General features: G+C 39.4%; 1 protein-coding gene across 2 annotated transcripts in view; it reads right to left on the bottom strand.

Annotated features, from left to right (window-relative positions):
* The window catches only part of NRG3 (neuregulin 3), a 1,130,481-nt gene extending 1,113,889 nt beyond the window's left edge, over nt 1–16,592 (bottom strand). For both annotated transcript variants that reach the window (XM_027860767.1, XM_027860774.1), the window contains exon 1: nt 15,755–16,592. In XM_027860767.1, the coding sequence (XP_027716568.1) occupies nt 15,755–16,592 (838 nt within the window). The remainder of the gene's footprint in view (nt 1–15,754) is intronic.
* Between the last annotated feature and the right edge of the window lie 3,723 nt (nt 16,593–20,315).

Here is a 20,315-nt window from a genome sequence, read left to right as displayed (position 1 = left end):
GCTCAACCGTGCTTCTCTGTGAGCTTAACAACAAGGCTACCCATCATCTCAATGCCAAGAATTTAACATAAATTTTAAGATAGGAAGGAAATACATAAGGACATTCTGGATGAGAAAATTAAAATCTTCAAACTATAAAGTCTAAATTCAGTAGTAACATCATGGCAACCAAAGAACAGCTAGCACCTTACATTACCACATTGCACATGTTATAGAGGTCCAATTGTTTTAAATGTCATTAAGTGTATATGTGTTGGCAGGGTTGGGGGGACAAGCATTTATCAAACACCTAATATGTGCCAGGTACTGTTCCAAGCACTTTACAAATGTTATCTCATTGGCTTTTCACAACAACACTGAGAGGTAGGTGCTATTATTTCCCCAATTTTACAATTGAGGAAACTGAGGTAGAGAGTGGCTAAGTAATGTGCTCAGGGCCACATAATAAGTTATCAGAGGCTACATTTGAACTCAGATCTTTGTGAGTCTGGATTTGAACTTAGGTCTCCCTATCATCAGCCCTTAGCACTCTATCTACTGCAATGACTCTTAACACAGTGATATGCATTTATACAACCAAGAATGTGTAAAGGATACGGAATTTTTTTTTTTCAGTTTAGAGACCTCTCAGTCTGGGAATTTTCTCCAACAATGAACACTAAAACCGATCTAGAATTTAGTATACCAGTCTTAAGAGGTGACTAAAGAACATAAAAGTCACTTTGTTTGCCCAGCAAATAGTAAGATTCAGATGCTGTATCAGAAACCAGGTTTTCTTCACATTAATTCCAATACCCTAATCCATGCTGCCTATATAAATTCACATATGTGTACAGTTTGTTTATATGTATATATTTATATAAATAATTTTCTAGTTTATTAACTACATTCATATTTGTTATTCAGTTGTGGAAGATGACTACTTTTTTGAAATGTCAAAATTCTGCTTACAGGAAAGGTGTTTGTGGTAATCAGTAAAATATCGATGTTGATTGTTGGAATTTCTACTCCTCTGATATTTGACAACAGAGATCCAAGAAGCAGTCAGGGTTTCTTTTTCATGTTCAAAATACAAAGCTTTAGACAAATGTTTATTCTTCACAAGAGAAATTCAAACCCTCAAAAACAGTGAAATTACTAATTGTTCCTCCTTTCTGAATTTGTTTCTTTTTGTAACATCTAGGATTCCTGTTTCTCCTTAATCTTAGTACCTTCCCTCTGGGATTATGTCTAATTCATCCTGTCTATATTTCATTTGTATATAATTATTTGCATTTTTCTTCCCCATTATACTTTGAACCCTCTAGTGCAAGGAGTGTTTTTGCCATCCTTTGTATCACCAGTAGTTAGGATAGTGCTTGGCACATGGCAGGTACTTTATAAATGCTTGTTGACTTATTGCACTTGGGAGAGAGAGAAGAGAGAGAGAGAGACAGAGACAGAGACAGAGACAGAGAGACAGAGAATCAGTATCAGAATTTTTAAATGAAATAAAAAATCAAATTCTAAGTTTTACTTAGTTCCAGTAATTCTGTCTTAAATGCACTTATACCACTATACATTAATTTTTTTTCTTTTTTATTGAAATCTGACATTTTGAAGTTTATATTTTTGAAATTATTACATATAGAAAACATCATATAATATTTCAGCTTTTTAAATAAAGGTCCCAATGATGTGGTGGGTTATGGGCACATCATTCAGTTTCAGAAACCGAAACCTTTGCCCCTTTCACCAAATTCCTTTTGGCTCCCATTTGCTTACAGATCCCAGAAAAACCTTAAACTTTTAGATTCCTTATAAACTGCCTTTTTTTCCCTTTGAAAGCAAACTTCATCCTTCCAGTTGGCTTCATTATCTATTCCCATTGCCTGTTTAATCTCTCAGACCTTCCAAACAGAATTCTCACCTAGACCCTTTTTTCAACCACCCCCCCTTCCTCTTGCCACCCAGTTACTTTAGTGTATATAAGATGGGAATGATGGGGTTGGAATCTGGGCCCCAGAAAGGAAAAACCCTGGACTTTTCCACATGGCCAAATCTCTGGCATTCTCCTGAGGCTATAGTCCCATCAACTGGCCTTTCATTGTAGCTACACCCAATCTCCCCTCCATTGTTTTACCTCCCTATGGCCCCTGGCCATTTCCCACCCTTAATCCTAGCTAGGCTTCTTGAAGTCCAGGTCCCAGGAGTTCTGTTCACCCCAGCTTACTAGCTACTGCCATCCAGATCTCCTTAGGCCCTTCCTCCCATCACCCCAAACTATTTGGCCATTCCTAGATTCCTCCCTCAGTCTTTCTGTATATAAGGTCCATCTTGTCTCTATTAAGATGCTGAGAATTTCTCATGCCCAAAAGGCTGAGACTCTCATGCCCACTCATCCCTACAGGCGTTACTGATGTTTGGGTTCCTTGGGAGTCTGGCCTATATGCTTCACCTCTAATAAACTTTTTCTCTGGCTGGAAGAAGATTTGAGTTGAATTCTTTTGGGCAGGGCCCAGCACCGCAATCTTGAGGTGCCTCTGTGCATCTAGGAGCACCCCAAAACCTCTAGACTTCTTCACCAATGTCACAGAATTTTAGTGTATAACAGAATCTAAGAACTTGTTTGGATTTTGAATTTTTTGAATTTTTGGAGAACTTAAAGACAGAACGGGCATTAGAGGTCATCTAGTTAATGGGTTCTTAATCTTTTTTGGTTTGTTTCATAGATCCCTTTGTCAGCCTGGTAAAATCTATGGAGTGGGGAAAGGATTCCTCACTTTCTCCTTAGGTCCTGTGGCCCTGAACACGATGAGCTTGGGATTTGAATTTTGTTTGTATTTGTTCTTTTTAGTTCTAGGTCCAGGGAATATACTCTCCAACCTGGGAACTTGAACTATGGGGATCTAAGAGTACAGAATTTCAGGCTGGTTATTGGAACCAGCCCAGCAAGGAAGCCCTAAAAAACCAAAGTCCTAGGATCAAAGCAGGGCAGCTTTGAATTTGGGACTTGGTGGGTCTAGTGGTATGTAGGACTTAAACTATCTGTGGAGCCTAATCTCCCTTCCCTGTTAAAACAGGAGGTGGTGTGTGTGTTTGTATATGTATGTGTATGGGGTGGAGGGTTATGTCCCCTGGGCATCAGGGGGCTGTTCTAGATACATCTTAAAAGGAATTTTTTCTTTATAAAAGCTAATCTAACTGTTAAGTAGTTAAATGGAGCTGGGGTCCTTGGATTTCCTAAAATTGGGAAAACACAATCAATGGAGACATGAGCCAGTGGCAGACATAAGACAACCCAACTTTCTGAGGGGACTGGAAATCTCTGGGGGAGGGTGAAATGCAACACATCTTGCCTTCAGGCAGTGGGCTCTAGAGTAATCACTGTTATACATAAAATAAAATACTTAGGATTACAAGGTAGATGAATTATATTTAAATACAGTTATTAGAAGGACAGCTAAGTGGCACAGTGGATGGATAAAGAACCCAGCCCTGAAGTCAGGAGGACTTGAGTTCAAATTTGACCTCTGCCGTGTGACCTAGCTATGTGACCTGGGATAAGTCAATTAACTTTATTGGCCTCAATTCCCTCATCTGTAAAATGAGCTGGAAAAGGAAATAGTAAACCATTCCAGTAGCCTTGCCAAGAAAATCCAAAATAGATCACAAAGAGTGGGACACAACTAATCGACTAAACAACAACACAGTTCTCAGAATATTTAAAGAACTAAGGCTAAGAACAGATGATCCCCTTATTTACAAAGTAGTAAATTGAGCCTTTGAAAAGTTCATAGATCATAGATTTAGAGTTGGAAGTGATCTTGGAGAACAACTAGACTGACTTCCTCAGTTTATGTATGAAGAAATTTAAACTGAGAGAGGTTACCTGCTTGAGGTAACATAGTAAAAGAGATGATATTTGAATTTAGTTTTTTTTTTTTACTTCAAATCTAACATTATTCCCATGATGTAAGGTTTAAAGTGACTTACCCAATGTCACCCAGTTTGTAACTCTCAGAGCAGCCATTCAAATCCAAGACTTTAGGCTTTGTATCTAGGGCCCTTTATATTAAATCACCTCACTACTACTCTATGATCTACTTTAAGCCTCTTATTTTACCAATATGGAAACTCATTTCCAGAAAAGAATGGTGATTTGCTAAGTCACATGGGTAACAAATAGAAGAGCAAAGATTCAAACCACTGTTGAACTCCAGTTTCCACTACATTATACCACACTCCTTCTTACATTCTTGACTGTCATCTTTAAAGATCTTATTCCTACAAAAGCTTTCTTGAAAGCTCCCACTTCCCAAACCAGCTGAAGTATTTCCATCCAAAGCACCAACGGAAATTATTTGTTTAGTAGCTATTAAGGGCCTTGTTCAACTGTCAGATAAGTGAAGGAATGGCTTCTAATGTGTCATGTAGCTACACCTGTCATGTTCAATATGTTTCATTTGACCCTGTTTTAGGTTAACTTTTTAATGTTATCGAGTCATTTAGGAGTAATAGAAATCCTTAAACTTTTACAACAGTCAGCCATTTGCAGTGCATTATAGAAAATGGTATTTCATTATTTGTCATAAATTACACAGAGCTGTTTTCTACATTGTGGGCAAATGCTAAAGATGAGTAAAAGATGAACAGGACTGTGGCACTGAAATTGATGAAACAAGTGCCATAGCAGAGAGGAAAAAAAATGAGAATTGATTTCATTAAAAGGCGGGTTTGGATTTGTGTTATCTTCCCTTTTAAATCACTGCCAATTAAAAAGGGCGGAAGGTAATCTCACCCCTTTTTTCCAATCAAATAATATGGCTACTTGAAAATAGTAGATAAATAATACTAATCCATGTCAAAGGCTCCTTTTTTTTGAAAATGATCCAATCTATATTAAAAAAATAAGAAAGAAAAGACTCTTTGCTATTAATACTAATTTAAGTCTGCTGTAACACAGTGCTAGAGCCCCTCTGTCTGGTAACAACTAGCAATCAAGTAATATTCTGAGAATAAGGAGCTAGGATCTGATGATAGATCTTGATAGTGATGTGGAGAAAGGAAAGAAAAACATACCAATGGACTGAGGCAGGTGCCAAAGCTAATTTGGGTTGAAGGTAGACAAACAGATAATATTTGAGATTAGCAATGTGAATATAGAGGCTTTTCTGACATCCACTTTCTGGACATTAAAAAATGTCAGTGGTGTCTAGTATGGCATCGTATTTTGTTCCTGGGACTAAATGGAGGCTAAGGAAGAAATATTACTTTCAGTGTATTCATCTTTCTTATGTTGATTAACACAAATGAGAGATACATAAGTTCTCCTGAGTTTATAATGGATCAAAGGCATTCTCTTTTGTCATCTCTGTAATGACAGCACAGTAAACAGGATCTTAATACACTTTAGAAATCATGACCAGAGAATAATGTTTCAGTAAGACAAGGCATATCATTATAAACTATTCTCCTAGAGGATTTTTTTAACCCAATTTACCTTCTCAACATAGTTACAAACAAATCATAAGGTGATTTAAAAGCTTTCATCTTTTGCTTCTCTTCCTTACTGTTAGAGATCATTATTTTCATGCTTTATTGCTATTACAGAGTAGTTGGTTTGTTTTTTAATATCTAAGGATGTATCAATATGACTATGACAGAATTAAACATCATCAAAAGATCATATCCATTGCATATATTGCAGCACATTCAGAAGCTATTCCAAATGAAGTCAGTATTGGTAGATTTTCACCTAATAGCAGAACATTCTCAAAAGCCCCTGGTAGATTAGAACATCAGAAGTTTTAAATCATTTTGCCCAGAATATAATTAAATATCTTCATAATTGTTGATAAATGTGTAGTATTCAATCAACTCTTAAGTTCTATAAAGCTTATTTTATTCTATCCAGGCTTCCAAGAGCCTCCACGTTCTGACTCCAGCCTATAATATTCAGCTGAATCTCAAAATGCACCCTTAGTTTTAACCCAGGTTTTTATAATCTTTGAGATGCTAAAAGATGTGCTTTTGTTCACATTGGTTCTCTCACTTTGAATGTCCTTCACATTATTTTTCACTTGTCCATCCATTTTCCCTGACTATTTCAGTTCAAACTGACCTTTTTTTGAAGTCCTACTTCACACGGAGTCAGAACCACATAGTTTAGGCATTCATTTTGATATTTCATGAGTAAATCTCCCTAGTGAAATGGTGTACTTATTAGTAGCAAAGATTGTCTTACATCACTGATTGTATCCCTCCACAATGCCCAGTAGTGCTAAGCATGGTAGTGACTTAGAAAAGACTAATTTATATTCATTCTGACTGTAATTAATTACAAACACATGAACACATATGTGCATATATACACACAGACATACTTGAGCACATCTGCATACAAGAGGCAGCTAGTTGGAAAAATTGATGGGATACTTGTCCAGCAGTCAGGAAGACCTGAGTTCCAGTCACACATCAGACACATACTAGCTGTATGACCTGGAACAAATCACTTGACCTTTATTTGACTGAGTTTCCTTATTTGTGAAATGAAGATAATAGTAGCACCTAACTCCCAAGGTCCCTGTGAGAATAAAATGATATCACATATGTAAAGCACTTTATAAGCTTTAAAGCACTGTATATAAATGTTAGCGCTCATCATCATTATCAATATTTTATTATTGTTGTTGTTATTATTATTATTTATTTATTTATTTTAGTAGAGAGAAGGTTTTAGTTTAAGTCACACTTCTGACACGTAATGGTTGTGTTACCTAGGGCAAGTTATTTAACCACTTACTATTGCTTTGTTAAATCTCTAAGATTACAAATTCCAGGGAAGGTTACCAACCACCATAAGGACAGAGAGTTTCTTTATCTGAGAGTTTCCAATACCAAGGAAATCACTGGTTCTGCTTCCATTCATTCTCTCCCTCTCTCTTCTTTACTTCCCTCTCTCAATCTCATATTCTATACATGCATATATGCATGTGTGCATATGCAGATGAAACATGCATATATAGATAGGTTTTGGACCTCAAAACCTACAAAGACCCACATCTCCTTCAGATGCCCACAATATATAAAATTGCTTCTCCTGGGAAAGGGAATGGTGAGAAAAACCTTTCCATTTAGCATTTGTGTTTTCATCAGAAGACTCTATGTTAAACTCACAGAATAAAAAAGAATTGTTATGTTTGCAAATCTTCCCTGACCATTTTCTTCCTTTATGTTGAGACATTGCCATGTATGAGATATGCAAGATCGCCATCCTGTCACCAAAGATAAAGATTTATAAAGATACAATAAAGCTGCAAGACATAACTCAGTTTTGTCTCTACCCAGACACACGCTTTATGCATGAGTCTTTCCAAAACTTTTCCATTAAAATTCTGAAAATGCAAAAGCACACATATTTAAACGATCTTTTTTATTGATGAATTCAGTCTGTTGGATTCACTGCTGTCTAAATCAAAGTTGCTAATGTCTTTTACTTAGAAAAAGGGTGTGTGGACATACTTATTACCTCTTTTTTTTCTCATAAAGACTATACAAAAGAACAGATTCATATCCAGGCAAAGTAGCAAATCTTTAAAAACAAGCTTTCTGCTAGATCAACAAATCCTGGTGGCATCTCTAAGGAGCAGAAACAAAGCATAGAGGTCCTCTCATCTAAACTACTCATCTTACAGGTAAGAAAGCTAAAGTTGAATGATAAAGTGAGTTATTTATACTCACACAGGCAATGTCAGAAGCAAAGATTTAACCTGAGCTCCTCTGAGTCCTAATCCAGCAGTCCTTGTTATTTTCAATAATGTGATTTCCAAGGGAATAAGGAATGAACCTGTTATTTGACTGATTCAGGCAACTATCACAAGAGAAAGCTCCCCCTAATTATGCAGGTCTTTACCCTCACAGAAATGTGTGCTTCCTGTCTTTTGCCTTTCTGTATCCCTAGTACTTAACACAGTGCTTGTCACATAGTAAGCACTTAATACATATTTATAGATTGGTTATTGATTGATTGATTAGAGAGGTGCCCACAGCATTGAGGTCTTATGTCACTTGTCTAGGGTCACAGCCAATTTGTGTCAGAGGTAGAATTTGAACTCAGATCTTCTTGGTTTTCATTTCTGCTGTCACTGAATTATGCTGCTTTCTTCTAAGGAGTCATAAAAGGAATACTTTTGGTGAGTTCTTGTAAGTTTTTTTTTCCTTAAGGCTCAACTAAAGAATTCTAAAGTAATTTTTCTCTGCTACACCCTCTTAATTGCCTACTATCTATTCTTTTCTTCACCTGCAAATTAGAAATTATAACCATTATACCGAATATCTTACAGTGTCATATAAATGTGAGTTCCTGTTATCATTGCAGTTTCTTACAGAGTTAGGAGACATCCATTAACTTACTACAGGAACCTACAATTTAAAATCATCATGAAAGATACCTGAAGTAGAAAAATAACAATAATTGCCATTTTTATAATGTTTTAAAATTTATAAATCACTTAATAAAATTTATCTTTTGACCACAACTCTGTGAGATAAGTTGTTTGAGGACATGAGTCAGGGTAGGAGGGTTCAGCTATGTCATTTCATTGCATTTCAGACAGTTGCCCAAGTCCACAACAGGCTGATTTGTCCAATTCACATGCCCAATAGGTAATGAGTTTCAGGTGTTATTCCCACTTTATAGATAAAGAACCTGAGGCTCAGAAAAGTTAAGTGATTTTCTCAAGGTCACATAGCTAGGAAATGCCATGACTGTCATTCAAATCCAGGTCTTCTTGACTACAAGTCCGGTACTCTATTAAGCAATCATTAAGCAGGATACTTAGGCCCATTGAAGAACTCAATCCAAGGGCTTGATGTAGTCTTCAATACTTTTCCTGGTATAAATTCCCCCAATTCTAAGGGTATAAGTATAGGGACAAGGGAAAAATGACACATTGGGGGAAAAAAAACATTTTCTGAGATTAATAGTATTTCTGAAGTGATGCCCAACCCTTTTACCAAAAGGATAATAAATTGTTATAAACACTTATATTCATTTGTCCATTATTAAAAATGAGATCAAAAAGGGGGATTAGGAGTATGAGTGTCTTGAATCCTGTCTTTGGAATCACCCATGAGGTTTTTAAAAAATAAAAATAAACTGATTTAGTAGTCAAATATACATTAGAACAACTTCTGGAATTCTTTCTGTAAATCTAATTTTAGTCTCCTTTAATGTCTTAATGTAAATAGGACTGACTTGAACAACAAACAAAACAAAATAAGGTCACAAAAACTAAACAATTGTTCAATTAAAGAATAAACTGAAATTATGTATATTATACTATGAAGGATTTTTTTTTAGACCATTAATAGTGGAACTTTATTTCTATATAAATACAGATGGTCCAAGATTTAGAATCCTTTAACTCTTTCACAAAAATAATATTTTGGTGCTTTGCTTTTCTACCCAAGAAAACTAATTTAGCCATGGAACACTTTTGGGCTTGAAATATCTTGACAAAACTTATAAATGCTGGTCCAGTAGGTTTTTAGGGATATAGAACACTTATAAGACATAAAAGAAAGTCAGACATTTTGGACCAAAATACCATAATGGAATTTGTCATGCACATTTTCAAATACGTAATAAGATTTTGATGGATGTATAATATCATGTTTTACATTTTAATATTCAATGCTGTTATTATCCAGAGTTTCATTGAACTTCAATTTACAACATGAAACAACGGAGTTCTACATAGCAGAGTTTAGGAAATGATTGTTTCACAATTATTCCATTATGGAATTTTTTGAGAAAAATATATTTTCTCCTAATTTATACAAGTTTAAGTAAATTTTAATATACATTAAAACAAATTTTAACCTGTGATGTCCTTGTTGTAGGAACCTTCCACCAAGGAAACTCTACTCCTCACTATCAATGTAGATGGATAATTAATGATAGCTGGATGGATAGATGGATGAATGAAAAGAAGGAAAGGGATGTGGGGAGGAGAGAGAAGAAAAGAAGGAAGAGAAGTGTCAGGGATTCTACTAAGTGCTGGGGATACAAATACAAACAAGCAAGATAGTCTCTGCCTTCAGGGACCTTACATTCCAATGGGGAAAGCGACACTTAAAGGGGGTGGTAGAAAGAGATCATTCAAGGTGGCATGGTGTGTAGATGGATAGGAAGTGATGTGGAAGACCTCTGTATCTTTAAGAAAAGGCAGAAATTTATCTATCAGAGACAGAGGAAGAGTTCAAGGTGCAGGTGGGAAGAAGATAAGGATGATGGCTAGACAACAGAAGGCATGATATGGAGGTGAATTCAAGATTTGGCTGGGACACTAACAGTTTAAATGATTTTCCCAGAGTCACAGAGTCAGTATATGTCAGACTCAAGATCTTCCTCTCTAGCCATCTCTCTACCCATTATGGCACACAACTTCTCTTCTGACTACAATTGATGATATAAATCTATGCAGATTGCAGTTTGCTTTTCTCCTATATTTTTAAAAGTAATAACATTAGTGTTTCTTGAGGCTCTGAGGGGTTCCAATCCCAATCTTGGTCATAAAGATAACACGTGTCAAAGGGAGGAATGGAAGCATAGCTCCTAAATCCAGCATGCTATCCACTGTCTCTCTAAGCACAGATTAGGAAAAACTTTTAACTTTCCTTAGAAAAATTGACATTCCTCTGTGGTGTTTGTTAACCCAAATGCCAGGACTATACTACAACATGAAAATTTGAAAGTGAAAATTGATTCTCAGAAGTGAAGATGATGATTTTCATTTTCCTTGGTGAATAAAATGCAAAACAGAAAAATTAAAATGCATAGAAAGGCTCAACTTTATGGCACTCCACTTGTTCTCACACATTTTAAACACCCAAATCCATCTTCAAATACCCCATTCATTCAAGGTACAAGATCAGAAAGCAGAATGTTTTGGCACTGCTTGAGAGTTACAAATATAGAATTTCCCTAGATTCTAGAGAAAAAAAAAAAAAGTTGTACCAAGGACCAGATGCATTATACACATAGCATAGCCCCAGACTAGAATTTGTTTGGATTAGTTGATTCCTAATAATTCTTGAAAACTAGGTACTCAGAATAACTGTGTACTCTATATAAAATGCATAACTGCAAAAAGAATGAGGGGGGAGTGAATGGGTTAAGTAAAATGGAAGGGGTGCCTAATTACAAACTATTAACAGTACTGCCTACAAAACATTATATTCACAATGTTCAGTTTCCTTAAGGAAGAAATAAATCAATTCTTTTTTTTTTCTCCTAAGGATAAACCATTAATAAATCACAAAAATAATGGGAATGTAGGTAACCAGGTGTTCTTTTTTTTTCTTAAGCTCATGAAGTGCAGAATAAGCAACTAGAAGTCATGACTTGAGTAGCATAATTGATTAAAGCAAAGAAGGCTCATGAGCCTGTATTAAGGCCAAAGGAAATCAAAATATACTCAGGTTGCAGCGTGTGCTCATAAAAAAGCTCTCAATTGGATTTCAGAAGAAGTATTGATCTATAGCTCTGTATCCTCTCTCTTCTTGGCTACTATGTATGATTGGGGTCAGTTACCTCCTACAAGAGAGTTCTCTGTGGAAGCCCTGGCTCATGTGGATAAAAGACAAAAAATGTAATATTGTATTTTTATTAAGAAACTTTATTTGTGAAAGCTTATAGATCTATCTGTATGAAAAGCTAGACATAGTCAAAACAACAACAACAAGTTTAACTGGAAACTTTTAAAAGTAAACTCAACCAGATAAGAGTTTTGTATAAGCTTACTTATAAAGCTTTACAAGATAGCACATTTACTCATCAATGGTCAGTTTCCTTTTTGGAATATAAAAATACTTCACAACTTTTCCATACAAAATTGGTTACCAATATTCAGAAGAAAAAACAACAACAACAACCACAACAACAACAAAAAAAAAAACCAAAAAAACAAAGTACCTTGATGGTCCCTCCAAGTATAAAGCAGAATATTCTATAGATAATCCCTACTTGTCTTCACTAGGATAATTCGACCAAAAGTCACTGTCTCTACCTCTCTCCCTTTTTCTTTAAATATAAATATTGGCACTTCCTGTTTATATTGATCAAACTTTCATATTTCTTAAGCAGTAACTTCTTGCACGATCACATTCCACAAAGGTATTTCAAGTTTAAGAAAAAAAAGAAATGATACAGTGTCAAAAGGCTATGTCTACACATTCCCTGCACACAGTTCTCCCTGTTCCTTTCCCCATGCCTTCAGTCAATGTTGATGCTCTATTTACACCATGCTCCAATGAGGCAGCGAACACTCTTTGTCTTTGTCTTCCCATCTAAATTGTCTGGACCAGGCTTGATTGCCTGCCTGTGAATATGTAAATGGCTATCTATATGCTTTAAAGGATTTACCTTTAAAACACTGCAAGAAACTTCCAAAGATGGGTTAGAAATTAGTAGCAATAAGATTGATCAGGAAGTAGCATATAGCAGAAAAGAAGATATAGTTCAGCACAGAGATTGAATAAGGAAAGAAGAGCCAATTCTGATTTTTTTTCCCCTTTCCTTTCTCTACCTTAGGTCTTCAGGCTTAGTCTCTGTGATGAGAATCCCCACAGAAACTGAAAACCTTGCTCCACACTGGACATGCCCCGTTGTAAAGGCAGGTATTAGTTCTAAGTGGTGGCAGATACTACCCCATAGCAGCATTTGAATTCCTGAATGGGCCAGACAGCTCTTAGCCTAAGTACTCCACCACCCATAGAGAATAGGCCAAAAGGAAAGTAAATGTGTTCATTATCTTAAGTGGCTCATTCAGTAGACCCCCTTATCAAGCAGCAGAGAAGGGGACCACTTTGTCTTAAAACTCAAGGTACCAGCATCCTTTCATTCAGATAAAAACTACAGATCCATGGCTTTCATTTCTATCATATTCCAAGCAGCAAGGAGGCAAGGAAACAGAAGTCAAGGATGGAAACAAGAGCTTAGGAAAAAGGAAATATTTCCCCCCATGGGACCTGAAGTCACATGAGCAGAACAGATGAAAAATGTGAATGTGAGCTAAACTGGGACTCCTCACCAGCAGCAAGGACAACACTGTGCCAAAGCCCTGAAATGAAAACTGCACTTGTCCCCCATTTGTGTGTATGAATAATGTTGCAACCTCAGAAGGAAAAAAAAAGTGAAGGGGGGGGCAAAGTACAGCATCATTTTCCTTTCTTTTCTTAAGATTGTAAGACCTATAAATGAAAATCCATTTTTTTAAGGAAGCTGTGTAATCTTCCATTTATAATGATTTCTACTATTGATGGAGTCAGAACAGGTCTTGTGGTAGGCAAATGATTCTCACTTTATGCTCCAATTCAGGTCTTGATTAAAAGGGGCAAAGGCAAAAACAACAACAACAACAACAACAACAACAACAACAACACACACACACACACACACACATAATCTACCAGCCAGGAAAAAAAAGGAAGAAAAGAAAACAATTGACCACCACCAACAAAAATATAGATCACTCACACCTAATTGTTCCAAAGACAACAACTGTCTCACTGCTCATGTGAACACTGACACCATTTACAGAATTTTTCTTCTCCTTGGGGTGGAAGGTACTGCCAAATGAATCATTATTTATTAACCAGGCTGCTGCTCACATTTGCACACTCTAGGAAGGGAGTTTGGAAGGGTGGAAACAACACTGGGCTTTCCCTTAAAGACCCCTGAAAGGGAACACAGAAGGTAAATCAATTGGAGGAATTAAGCATCAGTTGTACTCCCTTACTACCTAATGATTCTCAGTCACTGTGGACACTAACCCAACTCCAACTAACTAGGTAGCCCCTATGGCTGGAAGGAGAACATCCCATTTACCTGCTTCATAAAAAAAAAAAAAAAGGCATTAAAAGAAGAAATCCAAAATCTTGTTGCTCTAAGAAGATATACACCCCCAAATTACAGAATATTCAAATACACAGTTTCTTTATTCCCAGTCTTTGCTTAAACAATTAGCCTTTTTGCAAAACTCAAGTCTGTTTTCTACTACCCCACCCCAAAGGGTCTTTCCACTTCCAAGGATAGGTGGATCTCTCACTGATGATTGCCTTTGCCCAGGGCTGGCAAGTATCAAGTTACTGTCTTGTTTGCCATTCTGACTTGTGGTAGGATCCCTCCCTTCCACCAGCACCCAATTTATAGTCCTTGTCTATTTCTCCAATTCCCACCATGATATTGCTGTGCATATTGACTCTTTGTCCTGGGGCTCATAAAAACAGAATTAATAATTTCTTTGAAAAAATGTTTAAATGTCCAAATAGTAATGCCTAATCCAGATAATAACTAAGACATACAAAGGGCTATGAAATTCCTGAATCTAAACAATTGACTCTTTTTGAAGGAGGTACTGAAGAGTTAATGGAGGACACAGCTCCTTGCTTCCTAGATGCTATGATCCAAAATATTAAAGCCAGATAAAGGCAGTATAATTAAAGCATTTTTGCAGAGTGGTACTGTTCAGAACTCCAACTGGCAGTTTCTGTGTTTGTCCTAAATAACCTTCACAGGTTGCAGAAAAGTGTTACCAGATCCCAATCAATTGTCAGATTAAGCTAGTTCCTGAGGGATTTTAGTGTAAGACCTTAAACCAGGGAGATAATGCTGATAGTGGGAGAGAAGATTTTCATATATCTTAGCAGTGAACAATTTGCCTTTATCAAAATATCAGTCTTCAGTAAATCGGGGAGTGATGCCAATAATTTAGTAGAGAAAGGAGAGGGTGCATGCAAAGGGAGCTACTTCCTAATGGTTGGGTGCTTTGCACATACAGATGACAAAAATCATCCCACTCTAGCTTTCCTTATTTTTCAGACCCAGATGTGAAGGGACCAGGTGGGGGATGGGAAAGTATTATAACCTGAGCATCTGGAAACAGGAAAAAAAAATCTTTCTTGGAGGGGAATGGGGTGGCGGGGTGGGGGGGGGGTTGGTGGAGGCGCGCTCCATTGTCAGGAATACTGACTGGCGAACAGCAGCTCTGCAGGTCTTCCATCGTATTTCCCTCTGGTTAACTTAATCTCACTCGCCACAGAATCAATTTCAGCACCTTCCAGATAGCCACTGGCGAATTTTGGGGTCATCAGTTAAGCCTCCTCACCATTGATTTTTTTTTTCCCTCCCTCCATTCTCTCCCCTCCTCCCCTCAATTGTTTCTTATTAACTCTTCCAGGTGGCAGCCGGCTGGGTAGGGCGGCTTCCCGGTTTATATACATCATTTTATATACATACTTGGCTCAAATGGCTGCTTCTATTATATTACAGGCTCTTTCAAACGGCCAAACTTCCTTTTGTTTTCAGTTTTGTTTGAGAGTGTTTCTTTGGTATTTTGAAGAGGTGGGGATGTTTATAGGTTCCCCCCCCCCCCACTCGGACACACACACCCCTTAAATTCAAGCCTAGCATTTCTGCAGTCATCAGGGACGCACTGGCTTTAACCCTTTGAACAGAGAGGGGGAAAAAGACCTCTTGTCACACTTGTCCGAGACTCAGGAAGGGGGAGGAGGAGCCTTGAGACTTCCTCCTAGAGAACAAAATTTTATTCTTTCTTTGGCAATATGAACCAGTTTTCACACAGTACTCCAGACACGAGTCTGGAGCGGTTGCTGAAAGGGGACGGGGGGAGACGCAGGAGCCCCAAAGGGAAGAGTATTTGTAGGCATACTTTAAATCAAAGGCAAGAAGGCTTTCATTTTTACTTACGAAATTTGGGGCTGGTGCTAGTTTCTGGTGTGTTGGTGGTAGAGGAGGAGGAAGAGGAAGAGGAGGAGGAGGAGGAGGAGGAGGAGGAAGAATCCTGAAAGGGAGACAGGGTCCAGGAGGGAGTTGAGTCGTGGAGGTAGGAGGAGGTAGCGTATGCCGCAGTGGGCCAAGAGGGCATTGGCTGGGTACTGGGGGCCCCTGGCAGGGGTGGGCGGGAACCCTGCGTGCTGCTGCTGAAGAAGGGGACCGTGGTGGAGAGTACTGTCGGGGGGGCTGCGGTGTGCCGCACCGTTGTGGAGCGGGGGCTGGCCCGGATGGGCACCCTGTGCCCAGGGAAGCGAGTGGGTGCCCGCGTGATGGTGGTCAGACGAGTGCTAATCCGGTTGGGCGTCCTGGAGGAGGCGGTGCCGGAGGACGGGGTAGAGGTGGAGGTGGATGTGGTGGTCGTGGTCGTGGTGGTCTCCATGCCCTTGGGGAAAGAGCTGGGCTTGGAGAGGAAAAAGGGGTCCTGGCCGATCCCCTTGGAGTCCACCAAGTCGGTGGGCACGTACTCCTTGACAGAACCCACCACGATCCATTTAAGGAGCATGAGGCTGAGCCCCAGGCCGATGAAGCCGATGAACAGGGGCACCACGCAAAGCCAAGTCTGCTGCCGGTTCCATACAATGCAGTTGCTACAGCGTAACTCCCGGGGGGGCTCGGCCGCCCCTTCCCCGTCCGGGCCCCCGCCCGCCGCCGCTGCTGCCCCTTCCTCGGCGGCGGCAGCGGCAGTGGCCGCTGTGGCAGCAGCGGCAGAAGCGGCACCAGGTGGGGAGGCACCGCTCGCCCCTTCACTCATCCTAGGAGCCTTTTCACCTTCGCCCCCCGCGGGGAATCCAGAGAGACATCAGGGACCTGGAGCCGGCGGGCGGAAAACAGCAGCGGCGGCGGCGGCGGCGGCAGCGGCAGCAGCAGCAGCGGCAGTAGCATGCGAATCTTCTCCCTTCCCCCACTCGCCCTCCCTCCCCCCACTAAAAAAAAGGGGGGGAGAGAGACAGTGAGAGGGGAAGGAGGCGCGGAAAGAAAAGGGGGAGGGGAGGGAGGAAAGGAGTAGGGGAAAAAAACCCTTCCCCCCAAAATCACCAGTCTTCCAGGCTTGAAGTCAGTTAATCGCGGGGCATTGGTCCTTTCCCAAAATGAGCTCTCCTCCTGTGTTGGCCCCCGAGTGTCTGCCGAATCAGCCCCGTCACCATGCTGTCTCCATCCACACACAAGAGCCTTTCCAACATCCTCCTCCTTTGCCCCTTGGCGCTCCCCGGGGTTCTTCGCTCACAACCCCCACCACCACCCGTCTCCCTCCCTTCCCCCCCCTTCCCCCCCCTTCTTCCTTTGAATCCTTGCAAGTCACAGCAATCAACCTTCCGGATTTTTTACGATCCCAGCCATCCGGATGGTGAAACACCAAGCCACATTCCAACACAGGGAACCAGTCGCACTTTATGGGCGATTTTTCACCCACCCTTCTTCAATTTTTTTTTCCCTCTCTTTCCTCTCCTCCCTCTTCTCTCTAGCCTTGGTGCACTAGCATTCCTAGGCTGCTTCTTTGAGAGCGACGGAGCAGCGAAATGCACCTGTTATTCAGCGGTCCTGCAGCCAACCCTTGGACAGCACTTTAAGAGAGAGACCAATCCGAAAGCAGAGCGGAGGGAGAGGAGACCACAGCTTTTCCTTCTCGCCTTTTCCCTTACCAGGATCAGCACCAACTCCAGGACCAACCTGACATCCGAACTCAGGCAAGAGCTTTCTCCAGCATCAGTGGTCCAATGATAAAGGAAAATAGAGACAGAGTCAGGTTAGGGGCCAGATATCCGAGAAAAAGGCAAAGAAAATCCACATTTTTTTAAAGCACACCCTGTTGATGTCCAAACCAGTTATTATTATTATTATTTTTTTTTAAAGCGGGAGTGGGGGAAAGAGGAAACATCTGTAGAGTCACTGGATAGAGATACAGGCAGAAGGCTGCTTTTGCCAACCTTGCAGTTCCCCGATTCAATTGTGTATTCCTAGTGCAGAGTCAAAGGAAGCAGGCTGGGTTTCAGAAAAAGTGTAGCGCCTCCCACCAAAGCCTAATGGTGGTTTCTTAATGCGCATAAGATAAATAAATGATCCAAGCAAGCCTCAACGCTCCCCCTCCCCCCGTTCCCCACCCCAGAGGTGGATGGCAAAATCCGTTTTTCGACAGGTTCTGAGCCCATCTCGGGTGCTAATCCAATAGGGTTTCATCTGAAGCTGGAGGGAATGTGCATGTGTGACTGACTGTATGTCTGCGGATATGTGTGCCAGCCAACGCAGCCAACTGTGGTTTAGAGGGAGACAGATACCTTCACACAGGATTTCCTGCAAGAGATATAATGGGACAGTCTTCTTTCTACAGTATTTGCAAAAAGTACCTGAATCAAGTGGGTTAGAAAGCAGCATTCCCTCAAAGAAGTTCCCCCTTCTCTCTTTTCCCCTTAAATATACAGCATACATGTGTATATACATATATATATATACACACACACATATATATGTCCATGTATACATATATATGTATATGTGTGTTCGTGGGCAATTCTTGTTGTGCTTCAAGATAACTCCTTGTTATAACCATGTAAGATTGTTGTTTAAAGCTCCTCCCTCCTCATTAAAAAAATGATGTAAGCAAGGGGGTCGAATAGAAGATTGAGGCAAAATGGATAACCATTAGAAGAGCCCTAGATATAGTATTGAAGAAATTAGGACTAGCAGTAGTTGAAATTCTTCTTAACGCAATTCTAGTTTACATTATAGCAGGGCGGAAAGTAGGAACCAGAAAGGATTGGGGTGAGACCTTTGATTTTCTTCCCTATGGAACTCTGGAGTAAGGAGAATTTCTCTACAATACCAATAGACACCTCTGAAACGTCTACTCCTAGAGAATCTCCTAGCGGGCTAATAGGTTGAGTGTTTCGCCCAAGGTCACAAAGTCAGTTTGTATCAGAGATAGTATTTAAATCCAGGTCTTCTGGCTCGGAGTCCAACTCTCAACTACAGAAGAAAAGAACCTCAGAAGTTACTTCATAAATGCTTATCACAACAAAGAGTATTCCCCTTCAAACTCCACTCCTATCCCACTCTTCCTAAGACTATCAACACCCAGAGTTGTTTTGTAGTTTTTTTTTTTTTTTTTTAACAAACCAACCATGTTTGGCCAGCTTAATTAGGACAGAGGATGCCTCTGCTTCCCTAGGCTTTAAGAGCCTCCCTTAGGGGTGTAGATTTCTCAAGTGGCATACATTTTGCTGAAGAATGGAGAGTGAAGTGAAGAAAACTTGGGTAAAAAAAGAAGAGGAAGAATAAGAAAAGAAAGAAGAAAAGGAAGAAGAAGGGGAGAAAAGGAGGAGAGGGGTGGGGAAGAGAGACTTTCCTTTCTTAAAATAATGTTTTCTATCAGGAAAATGCTATGAAAATGATTTTGGTAATAGTGATGCTTTCGGAATTTTGTTCTTCTGAAGTTCTGGAAAATTTCTATGCAGAATTGTTTTTATTGATTTTAGTTTATAGAATACCCCCACTTTTCTGGAATTGATGAGCTGGAGTTTTTTTTTTAATGAAGAAATTAACCTCATGCATATGCACATACATTCCTATTTCCTCATCTTAAAAACAAACACACATTTTAAACCCTTTCAGCACAAGAAGTCTCACTGTTTAAAAACCTACAGACATTTACTATGGCCATTTTTCACCAAGGCAATACAACAGGGCAAAAAATAGTTAGTTTTCCAAGCAAGATGCGGTGAAAAGACAGCAGGTGTCATAAATGGAAAATCACTTCTTAAAGAGATGTCATCATTGACTTCCCAATTTTTCCCTGACCTCCTCACTCTACATAGTAATCCCTTTGCCTCTTAAAGTTCCTTTGATTTTGGTTTCATCCCACTCACGATTTGAAACATCAGTTTTCTTTCTTTTGTCTGTATTTATTATTTCCTTCATTGATCTAAGACTAAGATTCTAAGATCTAGAACTAGTATTCTAAGTTATTGGAAGGTATCTTGGAGGCCATCTATTCCAAAGTCTTATTTTTAAAGATAAAGAATGAAGGTACACAGAGATTAAGTGATCAAATAAGGTCCAAAGTCAAACAAGCTAGCAAGAGCAAATATGGGATTGAAACCTAACTCCTTTTTCAGTTCCAGTGCTCTTTCCATTGTACTGTATTCTTGGCCTAAAAGAACTGGGTAGGGATGACATATGGAGCCCTACCTGAATTAAAGTGTCCTGGCAGGCAGAATCACTCCACTGAAGCAGATCAGCAAATTGTAATTTCTAACAATAATGAGTTGCTGATGCATTTAGAGATTAAGTGATTGGTCCTTGGTCTCACAGGTAGTAGATGCCAGAAGCCTGACTTTAATCTAGTTCTTTCTACCTCCAACTCTTATTTTACCAATAAGGAAATGGAGGTCAAGAAACATTATGTGACTTTCTCTTGTTCTCTCTGCCCCCCCCCAAAAAAACCAAACAGCTCTAGATTTCATCCCATGCTCTCTCATGT

Source organism: Vombatus ursinus, unplaced genomic scaffold, assembly GCF_900497805.2.
Source record: "Vombatus ursinus unplaced genomic scaffold, bare-nosed wombat genome assembly UNPS02000749.1, whole genome shotgun sequence".
Classification (NCBI taxonomy): Eukaryota; Metazoa; Chordata; class Mammalia; order Diprotodontia; family Vombatidae; genus Vombatus; species Vombatus ursinus.
The sequence above is the reverse complement of the archived record's forward strand: the minus strand, read 5'-3'. Positions and strand labels throughout refer to the sequence as shown.